The 21,306-nt window shown below is 33.4% G+C and overlaps 1 protein-coding gene and 3 non-coding genes across 4 annotated transcripts; 3 read left to right on the forward strand and 1 right to left on the reverse strand.

Moving 5' to 3' along the window:
* The first annotated feature begins 2,308 nt into the window (after positions 1 to 2,308).
* LOC134328355 (zinc finger protein 271-like) lies at positions 2,309 to 20,710 on the forward strand. The gene is made up of 2 exons (XM_063009459.1): positions 2,309 to 2,527; positions 18,659 to 20,710. Exons 1-2 carry the CDS (start codon positions 2,309 to 2,311, stop codon positions 19,988 to 19,990), a joined length of 1,551 nt encoding a protein of 516 aa, XP_062865529.1. The 3' UTR covers positions 19,991 to 20,710.
* On the forward strand, positions 7,580 to 7,653 carry trnan-guu (transfer RNA asparagine (anticodon GUU)). The gene has a single exon. It is a non-coding gene; the product is annotated as a tRNA-Asn (tRNA).
* On the reverse strand, positions 7,849 to 7,921 carry trnak-cuu (transfer RNA lysine (anticodon CUU)). The gene has a single exon. It is a non-coding gene; the product is annotated as a tRNA-Lys (tRNA).
* trnai-aau (transfer RNA isoleucine (anticodon AAU)) lies at positions 8,591 to 8,664 on the forward strand. Its single transcript has one exon. It is a non-coding gene; the product is annotated as a tRNA-Ile (tRNA).
* Positions 20,711 to 21,306: the final 596 nt, after the last annotated feature.

The following is a 21,306-nucleotide window of genomic DNA, read 5'->3' on the forward strand; positions in this document are numbered from 1 at the left end:
TAACCATACCAAATTTGTCTACCTAAGTGCCCAATAAACATGTTAATTTAGTAGCTAAACGTTATAAAAACGGGGCGATTTTCCGCGATTTCCCTCAAAAGCAGCTTAAGCTGCTGGTGTCAAACAGCATCTACTCATCGAGACAAATCTATTGATATGTGTATTTTGCATGTTGACCACCGGGAAGTATGAAAAACGAGTGTCATTAGCATTCGGTTGCTAACGTAGGCCTCATAGGCTTGGCGGGAATAAACACAGACACCGGGACTCGATTGAATCGTAATCTAGGAGTCCTCCCGAGTGCATGGGTACCAAATTTGTCCAACAAAGTGCCCGATAAACATGTTAATTTATTAAAAAATAATAATAAAAAACGGGGCGATTTTCGGCAATTTCCATCGGAATTAGCTGCCGTTTCTGGTGTCAAATGACATCTACTCGTCAAGACGAATCCATTGGTATGTGTTTCGTGTCTGTAGACCCTTGGGAAGTGTGAAAAATAAGCATTTGGGCCTTCACTACTGTATGCTGCTTATGGGACCCCACTCAAGTATTCAATATATTGCAAATGGGATGACTTTTCACTGTCCAAAAGCTGTATATTTGTCATGCCTTTATTATATTGGAAATGGGATAAGCTTATTTTTATTTTTATTTGGTCCAAAACCAGTATAACATGACCAAAACCCTTAGAGATTTTTTGGTCCAATTTTTTTCTTTGTTTCTCTGATCTTTTTCAAACTTGCACCATAGGTTGGGGAGGTGGAGACTTAGAGAGGAACGCAGATTTGGAAGTCCTACCTCGCTCCAAACCTGAGATCTGACATTCCCAATTCCAATATATCGCATAGGTAAAAAATATACTGGTTTTGGACACTGCAATTCGGACCATTAAGCCATGGATAGTGACTGAGGGACATGTGTAGTATGTAATATATATATATATATATATAATCAGTGGCGGCTGCTGGTCTTTCAAAGAGGGGAAGCTCATTGTCAGCTTATATCATAAAATTTGTCAATTTATTTATATATAAATGTATAAATTCTCCCCTTTGTTAGTTTTCAAGAAAATGGCATGAAATGGGTTGCAGTTTGTCTTCCGACTTCACTCGCAAAATCCGTGATGGTACTGAAGCTCCCAGCGACAGCTGTCAATCAAAACGGGATTCAGCCTTTCGACTGATCCTCCAATCATCTTGCAGAAGCTCAGCGTCCAGACCCGCCCACAGCTCATTCACCCCCAGAGACGCTCAGCGTCCGGGGGCGGGACAAAATAGTGGCATTTATCCAATGACCGGCGAGTTTCGAAGTCCTGCCTATGCAGCCCCATAGAGGCAAAGAGACGCTCAGCTTCTTGACTCACTTCATCTCGACGAGAGCAGTAACGATGTCCGGAAGAGGGAAGGGCGGCATTACGCTGTTTCTTTAATACTTTTCTTCGTCAAAACTGGGAGAAATCCCTGGATAAAGGACACTATGGTACCAGCTGGACCTTCTACCTCTCAAACGGGGAAATTTTGGGCCAGAATCCGGTATGTAGGCCAAGATGAAGCTCCAAACAGATCAACTATCGGTGCTCACCTAATGCAAAGTCAATGGCTAAACGTCGCTGACATATACTCATTCATTTCACTTCCTAACAAAAAAGATTATGAACTGATTTTTCATCAAGAGCGTGCAATACAACACTTTGTGCAAGTCTTCAACAATGGAGGAAGCCAAGGGTTCTGGAAGGATTGGGAGCTGGATTGTGCAACTCCAGTAAAAAATATCATCAAAAATATACACGTTAAATTTTGGACAGGAAGAGTTTCCGATGAAGATATTGAACAGTACATCTCAAGATATTGTGTAATTATTCAACCTGTTTTCAAACCACTTGATCAGTTTGAACTTTGGTATGGAGTACGGCGTTACAAAGTAAAAATGAAAACGAGTCCGAATGGAAGTTTAATACAGATTCCAAATTCAATATCAATGGGACCCTACAATGGAAAAATAACCTACCAAGGACAATCGCAACAATGCTATATATGTAATTTATATGAACATCAAGTTAAAGATTGCACTAAACTCAAGTGTTGGAAGTGTGGTGACTTTGGACATAAGGGAAAACAATGTACTAACAGTGAGACATGTAATCTATGTGGTGGACAAGGCCATACGTACTTTGGATGTCCAAAATCTTATAGTAACAAAGCAAAAGCTGGACAAGTAAATGTAAAGCACGTAATTGAAAACGACTCTAACGAGACTGCAAAGGAAAAAGAAACAAATGAAGAGAAGCTTGGAGAAGAAACGAAACATGATGATGGCGTTGAAAGTTCCAGCAACAGCAGTGAATCATCTAGTGGAGACTCGAGTGAATCCAGCACCGACGATTCATCAGAATCTTCTGGCACGGATACAAGCAGTGAAGACCCGACATCTCTCACCAAACAACCCAACGAACATCCGACTCAAGCAAGGAGCGGAACACAAGAAGTGGCGGAAGAAGACGCCGGAAAAGACTCTAAAGACAAGGGTGAAACTTTTTTATCTTCTTTAGAAAATGTATTAAATACAGGGACACAGGAACATCCTACAGTTATACAGCCAAAAAAAAAGACGTAAAAGTACAGAATCGTCAGAAAAAAGTGTAAATAAAAAAGCGAAAAGTAAAAGATCGCTTTAAAAAAAAACAAAAAAAAACAAAACAAAACCTTTTGAACAATGCCGGTTAATAATATTAAAGTCGCTACATTAAATGTTAGAGGTATTCAATCAACTGCTAAAAAATTTGAAAAAATAAATAAATTAAGTAAAGAAAATCTAGATATTTTAAGCATTCAGGAAACACGTTTGTCTAGTATTTCTGATATGAATGTCACAGAGCAATCTTGGGTGTGTGGAAAATCTTTCTTTTCTATTGGTGAGAGTAAAGCTGATGGTATAGGGATCTTATTTTACACGTTTGATGTTAAAGTAGTTAGACTACGTGAAGTAATTCCTGGTAGACTTATGTATTTGGATTGTTTTTTATATGGAATTAAAATGAGAATAATAAATGTATATACAGCTCAAAGCAGGGCTAAAAAGATTCAATTATTTAATTCATTGAAACCTCTTCTATGTATTAAATTACCAATAATTCTATGTGGCGACTTTAACACTATTACAGATAAAAAAGATAAGATAACTCTTAAGGAAAATAAAATATATAAAGAAGGTATTGTATTAAAGGAGATAATGGAAAATCATGACATGTATGATATCTTTAGAACTATTTACCCAGACAAAATAGATTTTACAAGATTTGATAATACCTGTAAAACTAGAATTGATAGAATATATATAAATATAAATTTTGACGTAATAACATATAATGCTAAACTTTTGCTAGAGACCGATCATTTAATGGTAATTGGAGTCTTAAAATTTAAATGTAATGATGTAATAAGTTATTGGAAATTAAATACACAAATTTAAAAAAATTCACAAGTAATTATGGACATAAACAATGAAATGATATAAAATCAAATCATTAGAAGTTTTAACTAGTGGTGAGAATGAATTATGGGAGGTATTTAAGATTAGAATGAAAAAAATATGCAAAGTTAAAAGTAAACAAATAAATATAGAAAAGAACAAAAAATATGATTCTTTGATGAAAAGATACATCGAATTAAAACTTAAAAGTGATTTATGTAAACAAGAAGAAAATGAATTAGAAACAATTAAAAATGAGCTCAAAATGTTTAACGATGACCCGTTAAAAAATCTACAAATGCAACTTGGTATTGATTCTGAAGAAACTCTAAATGCAACACAAATCGTCTCTAATTTTATACAAAGAAAGAAAATATCATTTATTGAATCTATTATGAATAAAGATGGAAAAATAGTTACAGAAAATAAACAAATAAGAGACACAATACATGAGTTATGTGCAGAAATGTATAAAGAAGTAGAAACAGACGACGATAAACTTAAATCCTTCCTCAGTTACAAATATGACAAAATGGATGAGTTGTTAAATAATCCAATTACAGAAGAAGATGTTATAACGGCTATAAATTCTCTTAATGTTAAAAAATCACCAGGAAAAGATGGTTTACCTTCTGAATTTTATTTAGCATTTAAAGCAGAAATAGCTCCCTTTTTGAAAAGATTATTTAATGAAGGAATTAAGAGAGGTTTTATGTGTGACACATTTTATGAAGGCATTTTGACTTTATTATATAAAAAAGGTGATATGTCAGATATAAATAATTGGAGGCATATTACAATTATGAATGTAGATTATAAAATTTATGCTAAAATAATTATGAATAGATTAAATAATGTTTTAGAGAATAGTATTGTCCAAGAACAGACATGTGCAGTAAAGGGAAGATTAATGTGGGATAGCCTTAATACATTAAGAGAATTAGTATGTAGTTCTGAAAAAAACTTTTACATTGTAACATTAGATCAAAAGAAAGCTTTTGATTATGTGTCCAGGAAATATATTACAGAGGTTTTAAGAATGTATGGTTTTTCTGAATTTTTTATTAATATGGTTATGTGTTTGTATGCCAAATCAATGGTACAAGTTAAAGTAAATGGTATTTTAACTGATCCTTTTCCAGTTTTGAGAGGGGTTAAACAAGGATGTCCACTCAGTGCAGCATTATATGTACTTGCAATAAGTCCGTTAATACAAAAAATAAAAAATGATGACAGGCTAAATGGAGTACAATTAAATGATGAAAAACTTATTATAACTGCCTATGCTGATGATATTACTGTGTTTATTAAATCAAAAAAAGAATTGGATATAATTTATGAACATTTTAAAAATTATGAAGAAGCTTCTGGTGCGCAATTGAATCTACAAAAGTGTGAATGTGTTTGGATAGGAAATGAAGAACAAAAATTTCAAGTTAATATTACAGAAAGACAACAAATAAAAATTGTAGGTGTTTACATTGATAATCAAAAATGTGTCGACTACAATTGGACTGAAAAGGAAAGGTGTATAAAAAATGAAATAGGTAAGTTTGCTAATATTTCTCTGAGCTATAAAACCAAAATCGCAATAATTAAAACTTTTGTTCTTTCAAAAATCTTGTTTTTAGCATGCATTTTTCCACTCAATAATACATGGGTTAAAAAAATTAATAAACTCAGTTGCAACTTCATTTGGGGAACAACTAGAGAAGTTACTAAACGAGAATTATTATTTAAAAGTAAGGAATTTGGTGGATTAGGTGCAATAGATTTAGGAATTAAAACAAAAATTGCATTTTGTAAAATTATTGCATGCGGACTTCACAGACAAACTAAGTGGATTGGAAAAACCTCAAATTGGAAGGAAAAAAAAGGGAAAATAAGAAATCAAATTCCGTACTATAAAATAGTTTTTTCAGATTTTATCACAAAATTTAAATGTTTAAATATTGATTGGGTTAATTACTCTAATAAACAAATTTACAAATTTATTATAGATAAAATATATGGAAATCTAATAGATTATAGAGAGCTTCAACCCCACGAAAGTGAGGAAGTAGTCAAAAGTATAAATAGTAAAATGCCAGAAACTATTAGAGATGTGGTATGGTTAATCTCTGTTCGAAGACTTCCAGTTAGAGCAGTTGTCAGTTGGAGTTGCTATGTTAAAACTAAGAAATGCCCTATGCCAAACTGTTGCGAAGACGAAACTTTAGAACATTTTTTATTAGAATGTTCTAGATCTAGAGAGGTCTGGACAAAAATGATTCTAATAGGAGCTGATATACAAATAAATATGAAATATATTGCTTTTGGATTGTTTAATAAAACTCTCTCAAAGATGGAAAAGGAAATATTATGGTTAATTATTAATATATATATATATATATATATATATATATATATATATATATGTATATATATATATATATATATATATATATATATATATATATATATATTAATTATGAATAACCATACAACAATAACAAAAAATCTTTATCTCTATATCTGTTTTTTCTCTTTCTATTTTATTCAAAGAGCTTAATTAGTGTGACTGTTGTAGTACTTACAGTATTGCTAAAGCATTGAAAAGACAGAATATGAATGTATATTAAATTTTGGATGTTTATTAGCCGAGAATGAGCCGAAAGAAAGTCGAATGTCCAATATAAAACTAACTTTACCACTGTCCTAACACCTACTTATTTTACGAATGCTTACACAGATGAAAGTAGGCTACATACTACAAAAACTATTTTATAATAATTTTAAGATTAAATGTATTTATTTAAAGAAAGATTAAAATGAAACCGTTGATCAAGCGCCAACTTCAGCTAACGCGTTAGGGAGCGTCATAAAACAGAAAAACGTAGGAAACATTTCATCTGCACTTATTACAGAGAAATAAATCCATTAACGTCTTTTAATATATTGAGGAATCATGTCAAACTATTTTTTATAAACAAATATTAATGTTCCTCACAACCTACAAACCTTGTTTTATAGTTACTGCTTTTATTTTTGTATTATTTATATTATTTATAGTTAAGATCAATGAATCCATAACAAGTGCATATAAGGGATAAATCAATTAAACTCAGATGTAATTTAATATAATAAAGTCAAACTATTTTTAATATAGGGGTCGGGCCTGGTTAGTACTTGGATGGGAGACCGCCTGGGAATACCAGGTGCTGGAAGCTTTTATCCACACACACCCACCTTCACTCCAAACCTCCTGTTACACACTGACCCAGCGACTTTTTCTTCATCAAAGCTACACAATGACACAAAGATCAGCTCAAACTTTCATTCTTACTACAGTAAAACACATTCAACTGACTTTTAAAGTGAAGTTTAACATGTTGTACAGACATCGTCTCCATCTAGTGCTGCTAGAAATAAATTACAGCTTGTTGCTTGGGTACAGATTTTATAATATATAAAAATTAAAGAGTGTTTATGGCTCTTCTGTCCCAAGTGTTTTTGTAACGTGTTGTAGACCTGCAATGGCGACTGTTTTTGGTATACAGGAAAGAAAAGGCCGAATGCAGGTGAAAAAGTGCTATATGGCAACCCAGCACTGTATAAATATTGGACAGAACACATGATGGGTTATTTTACCTTGTTGGGTTGTGCAGTTTAACCATTGTGCTGAGCTGTGAGGTTCTTTTTACCATGGATCAACTATGTAACTTTACTTTATTTAAATGAAAGGTTTACATTGCTGTGTTCAGGATTTCCTCTTTAGTGATATTTAATGTTAATATCTGTTCTGATCTAAATGCTGCTGCCTTTGACCTTTAAAACTGAGTAATTTCTGAGATCATTAAAATAAGTGAAATGTTTATTTTGTACTTTGGTTTTATATTATTTGTACAAACATTTGTTTTATGCAACTTTAAACCTGTAATAATACATTAAAAATTTAAATGTGTCTTTATTTGCTTTAACTAAGCTAAAGTTTTTAACAGGGACAAAAATGACAGTTTGTGTAGCAGGTCTGGACACGTAAATAAAATGTTATACTGTTTATTAGCATGAAGTAAACATTAGCAAGTCATGTGACTCGTGTGTTCACTCATGGGAAAGTGCTGCGTGTGTCTCTGTGGCGCAATCGGTTAGCGCGTTCGGCTGTTAACCGAAAGGTTGGTGGTTCGAGTCCACCCAGGGACGAGTGTCTTTTATTGCACAACCTGCCTGTTGATCAAACAGATATCAGACACAACAACAATTTGTAGTCCCACAGAATAGTGGAAATAAGTAACTGAAAACATCCAGTAAACAACAGTCCTACAAGCACAAATATCCACCTGATAAGTCACTGGAGACCGGCTGTTTTGGTTTCTGTAGATGTTAAATGAAGATACTCGCCCAACGTGGGGCTCGAACCCACGACCCTGAGATTAAGAGTCTCATGCTCTACCGACTGAGCTAGCCGGGCTTATGCAGCAGGTCAGAACAGACAGCTCATCGGTCAGACCATCAGAGAGATGTAGGTTTAATTCACTAACATCACGACCAGATTAAGAACTAATTTACAGTTTACAAACAAACACAATTCAGAATAAGCAACAGAAACAGACACAGACTTACTGTCGCCACAATTACTGAACCCGCTCCATTATGCTTCAAACCTCAGTGTATATTATCTGGAAACTGATGCTCTTCATATAGAAATATACTTTACATTTGCTTGTAAATTAAAATATCAATTCAGGTTCTTTTTAGTTCAATTGAAAAAATATTAACAGTAGCTCAACTTCCTAAAACCCAGAATCTACATGTATAAATCCTACATTCATTCCACAAAGTTTACAAACTACATGATTTAATGAGTGAAGACTTGATGTTTGGAGCCCCTCTGGTGTGCAGGCTGGTACTGTGTATCAGCACTACTTACTGTGTGCAGGACCTGAGTCGTATCTGCTCCAATCACTGGTTGGTGACATTAAGCTCAGTCAAGAACTTTAAGAAATATATAGTTTAGATGGTTCACACATATAAGAACCCACAAAACCTCTTAGATGTGTATTAAGAAAGTCTGTTTCAGCTGTTGAATTGGGTCAGTGTAGAATTATGTACAAGGATCTAAAGAGAGAATAGATGTACTGGCCGGTTAGCTCAGTTGGTTAGAGCGTGGTGCTAATAACGCCAAGGTCGCGGGTTCGATCCCCGTACGGGCCACACCCACTTTTGGACTTAAACTAACAAACAAGTAATCCTTCTCTAACTAGCAGGTCCTATTAACCTGGACTTCAAACATTGTCTCTGACAGTGTGAGGTATTTTACTGCCCCTCTCATTCAGGTCAGAAACATGCCATTATCTCAATTTACCAAACTTAATGACTCTTCTGTAAATGGTTTAATGTGCACACTGCTGCTACTGGCTTGTTTTTCTTTTCTACAATGTAAGTTCAGACCTTCAGGTTCATGTTATTTGAGATCTCTACATAGATTTCTTCCTCATGTACAGAAAGACGCAGTTCAGTTTGAGAAGCGCACAGCGGGAGAGCGAGTGAGTCTGCGCGTTCAAATGAATCCAACGAGTCGATTCCTTAATCCGGTTCTTTAAGTCAAACGACAGGAACAAACTCGAAAGAGTCGATTCACTAATTTGATTGTACTCAGCAACGAGCAGTTGGAAGCTAAGGGAGTCGATTCTTGTTGATAAAGTCAACATTTTATATGTTATACACAATACTTAAAAGAGTCGGATCACTATCGTTAGCTGTCATTTAAAAATACAAAGACAAACCATCTCATCTAACAAAATAGAATAACATAATGTATAACAGTTTAATGATGCACCATACATACAGTGAAGCAAAAATAACATTCAAAGGTCAACAACATAAAAATACATCAAATCACCTAAATATTATCTACATAACACATACAGCAAAAACATGTGAACGTGGAACCATGTGTGTGTGTGTGTGTGTGTGTGTGTGTGTGTGTGTGTGCATGCTTATGAATATTAATAGAATAGATACGTATAGATACATGAAGTACGGTGGCCGAGAAGTGCAAAACAAATTTACATTTCAGAAAACAAAATTACAAAAAAACAAAAACAAATTTACAACAAAAGCAAAAACAAATTTACAAGTGCTCGGGTACCCAGTGTTTGTAAATTTGTTTTGGCATATGTAAAAGTGTTTCAGCACTTGTAAATTTATTTTCGGCATATGTAATTTTGTTTTCTAAAATGTATATTTGTTTTGCACTTCCCGGCCGCACATATTTGACGGAAAAGGCAGGGACAATAAACCCGAAGTGCGTGTTGCTTACCTGCTGTCAATCAAACTGTTTCTCAGCGATAAAGTGAACGGAGTTTGTGATGGTGACGATAAACAAGGTTTTGTCTAGTTTGTGGAAATCATTTTATCCAGTTGACCCGCTATTGTTTTTCTTGTGGAAAGTTTTGTGCAGATGTTTAGACGTGGCGTGTGCATCTCTATCTACCGTCCGCTCTTCTAAACATCTAAGGAATTCCCACAAGAACAACAAAAGCGAAATAATGAAAATAATTAACACAAAATGGACAAAACATTGTTTATTAGGGACGGAACATTTGATACCGAGGCTTTAAAACTTGTTTCACTTTTGTAACACTGGACTCAGTGTATCGGAGCTTATATTAAAGCAGCATGTGCGGGACTGATGAAGCTTTGTGCTGAGTTTTATCTCACTCACTATATAAGAGACAATCAAACCAGGGTTACCCACCGTCCTGTAACATACACAATCCTGCTTTATCTGGAGACTAAACACCGCGTTCAGTACTGAACTGATACAGGACGCTTTGTATTTTTATCAATGGGAGACTGAGGGAATTATATTAAGTAGTGTTCACTTTTATTCTTAGTAACGGTGTGTGTGCGCTGGTTATAGCAGCAGGGGGGGACCTTACACAGTCATGAGAACAAAGGTTTTATTTATGGTGTTTAACATTTATTATTTTCATTCTTTATAATAATAAGTCAGAACCATATTTTAGGCAAAACAACGCACTCCGCCCACTGTGCTACACATACAGCGGTTTATTAAACAGGTTATGTCACGTTACTAAGAATAAAAGTGAACACTATTTAATATAATGAATTAAGCAGCAGTTTCCTTCTGTTTCATACACCACACCGTCTCCCATTGATAAAAATACGGAACAAAGCGTCCTGTATCAGTTCAGTACTGAACGCGGTGTTTAGTCTCCAGATAAAGCAGGATTGTGTATGTTACAGGACGGTGGGTAACCCTGGTTTGATTGTCTCTTATATAGTGAGTGAGATAAAACACAGCGCCAAAGCTTCATCAGTCCCGCACATGCTGCTTTAATATAAGCTCCGATACACTGAGTCCAGTGTTACAAAAGTGAAACAAGTTTTAAAGCCTCGGTATCAAATGTTCCGTCCCTAATAAACAATGTTTTGTCCATTTTGTGTTAATTATTTTCATTATTTCGCTTTTGTTGTTCTTGTGGGAATTCCTTAGATGTTTAGAAGAGCGGACGGTAAATAGAGATGCACACGCCACGTCTAAACATCTGCACAAAACTTTCCACAAGAAAAACAATAGCGGGTCAACTGGATAAAATGATTTCCACAAACTAGACAAAACCTTGTTTATCGTCACCATCACAAACTCCGTTCACTTTATCGCTGAGAAACAGTTTGATTGACAGCAGGTAAGCAACACGCACTTCCGGTTTATCGTCCCTGCCTTTTCCGTCAAATATGTGCGGCCGGGAAGTGCAAAACAAATATACATTTTAGAAAACAAAATTACATATGCCGAAAATAAATTTACAAGTGCTGAAACACTTTTACATATGCCAAAACAAATTTACAAACACTGGGTACCCGAGCACTTGTAAATTTGTTTTTGCTTTTGTTGTAAATTTGTTTTTGTTTTTTTGTAATTTTGTTTTCTGAAATGTAAATTTGTTTTGCACTTCTCGGCCACCGTAATGAAGTGATGTAGACACACATATTAACTCCTCGGCAATAGAGAGATACAGATGTGCTAGTGGAGATTTATTATTGCTAAGCTGCTGTTCAACTCCAGTCCAGTTGGTGGCGCTGGTGCGTCTTAAGTTGTTCTGCCATCTGCCATTAACCATCATAAGAAGAACAAGAAGCTGCTGTGTTTGTACTGTAGATCCTCATCTGTAAGTAAAATATGTATTTAATTATAACCCTTATATTTCATTATAATACATTCTAATTCATAATAAAACTAGAGTTTGTAATACAACATCAATCCTCAAATGTGAGGATTTGAGGAGCTTTAACTCCACTTTCATTTAAACACACAAACTATTAGCTGCTCCGCTAACTGTTAGCATCACACATGATTCAGTACTGATGAACCGATTCATTTCAACCGATCCACCAAAAGGAATCAATTGATTGGAACTGAGTTTCTTCATGATTAAATCTAACATTTTTATATAAACACGTGATATTTTTTTAACGTTGTTTATAGTTGAACTTTGTAAATAGTTGAACTTTGTTTATAGTGGAACTTTGTTTACAGTTGAACTTTGTTTATAGTGGAACTTTGTTTACAGTTGAACTTTGTTTATAGTGGAACTTTGTTTATTGTTGTACTTTGTTTACTGTTAAACTTTGTTTATAGTGGAACTTTGTTTATAGTGGAACTTTGTTTATAGTGGAACTTTGTTTACAGTTGAACATTGTTTACAGTTAAATTTTGTTTATAGTTGAACTTTGTTTACAGTTGAACTTTGTTTATAGTGGAACTTTGTTTACAGTTGAACTTTGTTTATAGTGGAACTTTGTTTACAGTTGAACTTTGTTTATAGTGGAACTTTGTTTACAGTTGAACTTTGTTTATAGTGGAACTTTGTTTACAGTTGAACTTTGTTTATAGTGGAACTTTGTTTACAGTGGAACTTTGTTTATAGTGGAACTTTGTTTATAGTGGAACTTTGTTTATAGTTGTACTTTGTTTATAGTGAAACTTTGTTTACAGTTGAACTTTGTTTATAGTGGAACTTTGTTTACAGTTGAACTTTGTTTATAGTGGAACTTTGTTTACAGTTGAACTTTGTTTATAGTGGAACTTTGTTTACAGTTGAACTTTGTTTATAGTGGAACTTTGTTTACAGTTGAACTTTGTTTATAGTGGAACTTTGTTTACAGTGGAACTTTGTTTATAGTGGAACTTTGTTTACAGTTGAACTTTGTTTATAGTGGAACTTTGTTTACAGTGGAACTTTGTTTATAGTGGAACTTTGTTTATAGTGGAACTTTGTTTAAAGTTGTACTTTGTTTATAGTGAAACTTTGTTTACAGTTGAACTTTGTTTATAGTTGAACTTTGTTTACAGTTGAACTTTGTTTACAGTTGAACTTTGTTTATAGTTAAACTTTGTTTACAGTTAAACTCTGTTTTCAGTTGAACTTTGTTTATAGTGGAACTTTGTTTATAGTTGAACTTTGTTTACAGTTGAACTTTGTTTATAGTTGAACTTTGTTTACAGTTGAACTTTGTTTATAGTTGAACTTTGTTTACAGTTGAACTTTGTTTACAGTTTAACTTTGTTTACAGTTGAACTTTGTTTATAGTTAAACTTTGTTTACAGTTAAACTTTGTTTTCAGTTGAACTTTGTTTGCTACTGCCTGCCGCTGAAAGGCAGTGGGGAGAGGGGGGCACTCGGGCAGTGCATTTATCGCCGTATGTAATGTGTTTTATAGATGCATTGTGCTTTTTCAGCCTTTCAATTCAAAATGTATTAGAACCAGTCACAAATACACTATTGCCGGCCATGGTCTTCCCATGCTCTTTACAGTTAATTATAGTATTATAGTCTAATTATAGCAATTATTTTTTATAAAAATTATAAAAATAATAATAGAGTAAATGTGTATGTATGTGTGTTTATCTATTTATATGTGTGTGTATATTTAAAATTATATGTATATATATGTGTGGGTTTGTGTGTGTGTGTGTGTGTGTGTGTGTGTGTGTATGTGTGTATGGGGCTCTAGAGTGTTAGAGTGTAATCTTAAATGCAGTGCATTATATTATCTGCTTTACTGAATCTTTTACACAGATTCCCAAAATCGCTTGCGGTGCACTCACTGTGTATTTTGACTACATGTATTCTAATATATTATGGTCTTTTAGTTATTTTTATATTTTATTAACGAAAATATTGTCGTGTTTTTACTTTCGCTATCGTCGCACTTTATCGCTAGCATTAGCCCCTTGCTACTAGAGGGTCGTCTCACCTAGCCGCTGTCCGGTGGGGATGCTGCGGGTCTTTTGCTGTGCGGTGGTGGAGGTGTGGGAATAAAGGCACACAACAGGGTAGAGTCACTTTAACTGTTTAGTCAGGACTTAGGTGAGCGTTACAACACTTTAGACTGCCTAGCTCCAGAACCCGAACTTCCATTCTGGGGACATCCGGCGAGTCTCATACAAAACTAAACTTACTGCAGAACATCCGAACGCACATGTATAAACCGGGTGCTGCATTCTGATTGGCTGAGCTGAATGTTGCTTACATATCGCCGCTAGAATATTGTCCCGCCCTTCACTATCTCTGATTGGTTTAGACCATGTTATTGGCCTAATGTGTGTCTGTTGTTTTTCTTTTTCCTTCGGAAGCCTGGTCGCACCGGTGCGACCTGAGATTTTTTTTAGTCGCACCATTGAGAAATTAGGTCGCATGTGCGACCAAATTGGTCGCACTCTAGAGCCCTGATTGGAGTCACTAATCAGTAGAAATAATAAGAGAATGTGGATAGTGGGATTAGAACCTGTACTGTACCGTACTGTCCTGTGCTGCTACACTCCAGTCTGGATTTAAGTTTTAATCTAACTAGGATTTATTTGTGATTGTAAATCAAACCCACAACCTTCAGTTTCCTCCAGTTGTTGAGTTTCTTCTTCTCATATTGATGAATTTCAGGTGAAGTCACTTTAATCCCTCCGGAACTTGTAGCTTCTGTGGAACTGCTCTTCTCAGAGGACCAACAGTGTGGAGGTTTCCAGATGAAGCCTGTGAAGAAGGAAGAACCTGAAGATACAGATGAACTCAGTAAGACTTTTTTATAACGTTTTTTATAAAATAATTTCTCCTCATTTGGTCGTGTCTGAATTACTTGTAATATTTGTGTATTTTAGTGCATAAGTGAGCAGGTGAGTGAAATGAGGAGACAGAAGTAAAGAATATTAAACAGATCATGCTGACTGTACAGTGTGTAGACTAGTATATAATTACAGAGTAATGCCAGGTGAATACAAGTGGCTGAATGATTGGGTAATGAATGAGAATAAATAAAGTCGAGTATATAAGCTGATATATTCAATATATACATGATTGTTTGTGCTGATGGTCCTGGAGAGATGAGTCTGCAGCTTCTGTCCAGATCTTAACTGTCCTTATTGTGGGTATCAGACGTCTGATGACTGGGGTGTACTTGGGGAGCAGGAACAAAGACAGGTGATCAGACTGACCCAGGTGGGGGAGGAGTGTAGCTTCTGATGAAACTTTGGACGTCCAGATCTTAAACTGCAGTGATTAAAATCCCCAGAAACGATAAAGACTCCATCTGGGTTCACAAAGGTCTTTTATAGCTGCGTTAGCATTAGCATCTGGAGGGATATAAACTGCAGCAGTAACAATGCAGGAAACCTCTGGTGGTTATAATACCTGGTTATAAAGGGTTTACACATTATAACCAGGTATTCCAGGTCAACAGGCGTGATTCAAGTGAAAACACATCAAATTGGCAATAAACACTAGATCGCTAAGCCTGGTGAGACGCTCAGGTGCATGCGCCGCCATCTTGCCCAAAGGCGGAAACATGTATTGTGGTCAGATGAATCAGCATTTCAGGTCTTTTTATGGAAAAATGGACAGCATGTGATCCGGACCAAAGACAAAAAGGATCCAGACTGTTATCAGCAACATGTGCTGCCTTCAAGACGTCGTCTTTTCCAGGGATGTCCAGCATTTTTTAACAAGACGATGCAAATCCACCTGCTGCACACATTACAAAGGCGTGGCTGAGGAATAAGAGGGTACAGGTACTGGACCGGCCTGCCTGCAGTCCTGACCTGTCCCCAATAAAGAACGGTCCCAACTTTTTTTGGAATGTATTGCAGGCCTGAAATGCAGGAATGACATCAAATAAAAGTCAAAGACAATATAAGAAACTCTGTGTTTTTATTATTATTTTCCATACTGTCCCATTCTTGTTATTATTATTATTATTAAATCTGTTGAAACCCTGTTTGAACAAAGGTTTATAGATCGTCTTTTTTGACAGGTAGTATAGAAGTACGTGTCTGTTAGTTCTAACTTAAGTGCTTAATAAAGAAGTTGGTCGTTACTACCAACAATAACAACCTTATTATTTTTTCTTCACAAAACAAAAACATTTCAGGTGAAGGATCTTTCATCCCTGTGGAACACGTCACCTCTGAGGAACACCTCACCCCAGTGGACCAACAGTGTGGAGGTTTCCAGATGAAGCCTGTGAAGAAGGAAGAAGCTGAAGATAAAGATGAACTCAGTAAGATATTTTTTATCTTGAGTAAAATAAGATTTGGATTGAATAGAATCAGAGGCAGCTGGGATGAAGCATCATACAGTGAAAGCTTGTATTGTGCTCATGCAGATCAGTGTGAGCAGGAAATGATGAATGCAGGATGAATCACGTTACAGGACTTTAGCATCAGATCTCAGTTTAAGATTTACTAACAATCTTTATTATTTATAATGTTATTAATGTATTTGATTATTTATAATGTTATAAATGTATTTTATTATTTATAATGTTATAAATGTATTTGATGATTTATAATGTTATGAATGTATTTTATTATTTATAATGTTATAAATGTATTTTATTATTTATGATGTTATAAATGTATTTGATTATTTATAATGTTATAAATGTATTTGATTATTTATAATGTTATAAATGTATTTGATGATTTATAATGTTATAAATGTATTTGATGATTTAGAATGTTATAAATGTATTTTATTATTTATGATGTTATAAATGTATTTGATTATTTATAATGTTATAAATGTATTTGATTATTTATAATGTTATAAATGTATTTGATGATTTATAATGTTATAAATGTATTTGATTATGTATAATGTTATAAATGTATTTAATTATTTATAATGTTATAAATGTATTTTATTATTTATGATGTTATAAATGTATTTGATTATTTATAATGTTATAAATGTATTTGATTATTTATAATGTTATAAATGTATTTGATTATTTATAATGTTATAAATGTATTTGATTATTTATAATGTTATAAATGTATTTGATGATTTATAATGTTATAAATGTATTTGATTATTTATAATGTTATAAATGTATTTGATTATTTATAATGTTATAAATGTATTTGATGATTTATAATGTTATAAATGTATCTGATGATTTATAATGTTATAAATGTATTTATTATTTATAATGTTATAAATGTATTTATTATTTATAATGTTATAAATGTGTTTATTATTTATAATGTTATAAATGTGTTTATTATTTATAATGTTATAAATGTATTTATTATTTATAATGTTATAAATGTGTTTATTATTTATAATGTTATAAATGTATTTTATTATTTATAATGTTATAAATGTATTTGATGATTTATAATGTTATAAATGTATTTGATGATTTATAATGTTATAAATGTATTTGATGATTTATAATGTTATAAATGTATTTTATTATTTATAATGTTATAAATGTATTTGATGATTTATAATGTTATAAATGTATTTGATTATTTATAATGTTATAAATGTATTTGATGATTTATAATGTTATAAATGTATTTGATGATTTATAATGTTATAAATGTATTTTATTATTTATAATGTTATAAATGTATTTGATGATTTATAATGTTATAAATGTATTTGATGATTTATAATGTTATAAATGTATTAGATGATTTATAATGTTATAAATGTATTTGATGATTTATAATGTTATAAATGTATTTGATGATTTATAATGTTATAAATGTATTTGATTATTTATAATGTTATAAATGTATTTGATTATTTATAATGTTATAAATGTATTTGATTATTTATAATGTTATAAATGTATTTTATTATTTATAATGTTATAAATGTATTTGATGATTTATAATGTTATAAATGTATCTGATTATTTATAATGTTATAAATGTATTTGATGATTTATAATGTTATAAATGTATCTGATGATTTATAATGTTATAAATGTATTTATTATTTATAATGTTATAATTGTATTAGATTATTTATAATGTTATAAATGTATTTGATGATTTATTATGTTATAAATGTATTTGATGATTTATAATGTTATAAATGTATTTGATGATTTATAATGTTATAAATGTATTTGATGATTTATAATGTTATAAATGTATTTGATGATTTATAATGTTATAAATGTATTTGATTATTTATAATGTTATAAATGTATTTTATTATTTATAATGTTATAAATGTATTTAATGATTTATAATGTTATAAATGTATCTGATTATTTATAATGTTATAAATGTATTTGATGATTTATAATGTTATAAATGTATTTTAATATTTATAATGTTATAAATGTATTTGATGATTTATAATGTTATAAATGTATCTGATTATTTATAATGTTATAAATGTATTTGATGATTTATAATGTTATAAATGTATCTGATTATTTATAATGTTATAAATGTATTTGATTATTTATAATGTTATAAATGTATTTGATTATTTATAATGTTGTAAATGTATTTGATGATTTATAATGTTATAAATGTATTTGATGATTTATAATGTTATAAATGTATTTGATTATTTATAATGTTATAAATGTATTTGATTATTTATAATGTTATAAATGTATTTGATTATTTTCTGTTTCAGAACTGAACAAGGATTTCTCCTGCTCCTCATGTCCACGTTCCTCTACAACCCAAAATCAGCTCCACAATCACATCAAGAGCTGCAACCATGTTAAATATGAGACTCTGGTGAAGATTAAGACTGAACATGAGGATCTGACGCCCACCAGAAGCTCCAGTAATCAGCAAACGTCCTCTGGTACTGTCAGCATTAACACGTCTCTCAGTCCCACACAGGAAGAGGGAAACGTCTGCTCACAGTGTGGGAGGAGCTTCAGTACTCGGGGTGCTCTCAAAATACACCAGCGCATTCACACTGGAGAGAAACCATATCAGTGCTCACAGTGTGGGAGGAGTTTTAATCGACAGAGTAATCTCAAAATACACCAGCGCATTCACACTGGAGAGAAACCATATCAGTGCTCACAGTGTGAGAAGAGTTTTTATACACAGAGTAATCTCAAAATACACCAGCGCATTCACACTGGAGAGAAACCATGTCAGTGCTCACAGTGTGAGAAGAGTTTTAATACACAGAGTGATCTAAAAAAACACCAGTGCATTCACACTGGAGAGAAACCATATCAGTGCTCACAGTGTGGGAAGAGTTTTAATCAACTGAGTCATTTTAAAAGACACCAGCGCATTCACACTGGAGAAAAACCGTATCAGTGCTCACAGTGTGGGAAGAGTTTTAATACACAGAGTGATCTCAAAATACACCAGCGCATTCACACTGGAGAGAAACCATATCAGTGCTCACAGTGTGGGAAGAGTTTTAATCGACAGAGTAATCTCAAAATACACCAGCGCATTCACACTGGAGAGAAACCATATCAGTGCTCACAGTGTGAGAAGAGTTTTTATACACAGAGTAATCTCAAAATACACCAGCGCATTCACACTGGAGAGAAACCATATCAGTGCTCACAATGTGAGAAGAGTTTTTATACACAGAGTGATCTCGAAATACACCAGCGCATTCACACTGGAGAGAACCCATATCAGTGCTCACAGTGTGGGAAGAGTTTCAGTACACAGAGTGATCTAAAAAAACACCAGCGCATTCACACTGGAGAGAAACCATATCAGTGCTCACAGTGTGGGAAGAGTTTTAATCATCAAAGTCCTCTCAAAATACACCAGCGCATTCACACTGGAGAGAAACCATATCAGTGCTTACAGTGTGGGAAGAGTTTTAATCAACTGAGTCATTTTAAAAGACACCAGCGCATTCACACTGGAGAGAAACCATATCAGTGCTTACAGTGTGGAAAGAGTTTTAATCAACTGAGTCATTTTAAAAGACACCAGCGCATTCACACTGGAGAAAAACCGTATCAGTGCTCACAGTGTGGGAAGAGTTTTAATGCACAGAGTGATCTCAAAGTACACCAGCGCATTCACACTGGAGAGAAACCGTATCAGTGCTCACAGTGTGGAAAGAGTTTCAATGGACAGAGTGATCTGAAAAAACACCAGCGCATTCACACTGGAGAGAAACCATATCAGTGCTCACAGTGTGGAAAGAGTTTTAATCGACAAAGTGCTCTCAAAATACACCAGCGCATTCACACTGGAGAGAAACCATAGCATTGCTCTTAGTGTGGGAAGAGTTTTATTACACAAAGTAATCTTAAAACGTATCTGATTGTAAAAGTGAAATCTTAATATCACTAACATAATAACAGAACAAAATCTAAATACTGATTATATAGATTAAACAGCTCTAATACACAGAAATCAATACATATGTGATTTAAACATGCAGTACAAATGTTCTTTAGCTTTGTGTTCAGGATATTGGTATAACATCATTCTTAACACTATATCTCCAGTTTAACACAGTATTAAAATAGAAATGATACATAACTGGTAGACTTACCCGGACAGTCTGTCTGAGGATTTTATTCATAAACATTACAACATGTTGGATTGTCTTTGCTAGAAATCACTTAGTTCTTTTCCAAATTGGATAGATCTGAGATAAAGCAGACCCTAGGCAGGAGGGGGTTCTTTAAATGCATGAAGGCCTCAGCATAAAATTATACAGATAAAGAGAGAAAAATAAAGAATAATTCATGGAATAGTCCAGTCCAGTTCTCAAACTGTGGTATGCGTACCACTGGTGGTACGTGAAGCAGCATGAGGTGGTACGCCAGATAATCTCGGAAAAGTAATTACATGCACCGAAAAAATAAATCATTTAATAATTATTATTAAAAAAAATATGAAACTAAATGTGTAAATTACTAATAAAATCTGTTTCAAAGTTCTTATAATTCTATTTTAATAAAATCAGTTGAATTAAAACGAATGTGTTTTTAAAAATATTCGGGGCTACACAGACACTGTATTTCATTACGTCTATACTTCACGTTCGGGGTTTCCATCTCGAAATTTCCAAAGCATTATCAGTAAAGTTATCAGTAAAGGTATCAGTAAAGTTATCAGTAGCTCTCTCGCTTTTGTCAGAGCAGATCGGCGTTTGAAGCTCACTGATCTCGTTCCTGACATCACAAGGCTGCTCCGCTAAACAGGCGCACCCCTCTCACTCACATGCTCAGTGGTAACGGCAGATATACCAGTTCGCCAACGATCCGATTCTATTGAACGGATCTTTGAAATGAACGAAAGGAACCGAGTCTTTTATTTCTGCACTGTTCTTATTGGCTGTAATCTAATCAACCCTTTTCAGCATTGCATCAGTAGAGAGAATTAATCGTAACCCGTAATAAAAGCTGTTTATTATCGATATTCAAATCCGAAAACTTTCAGTATCACGGAGAGCGAGCAACACACACACACACACACACACACACACACACACACACACACACACACACACACACACACACACACACACACACACACACACATTTAATGCAAAGTTGAGAGAAAATTCAATC

The sequence above is a fragment of the Trichomycterus rosablanca genome, chromosome 15, assembly GCF_030014385.1.
Source record: "Trichomycterus rosablanca isolate fTriRos1 chromosome 15, fTriRos1.hap1, whole genome shotgun sequence".
In the NCBI taxonomy this organism is placed as follows: Eukaryota; Metazoa; Chordata; class Actinopteri; order Siluriformes; family Trichomycteridae; genus Trichomycterus; species Trichomycterus rosablanca.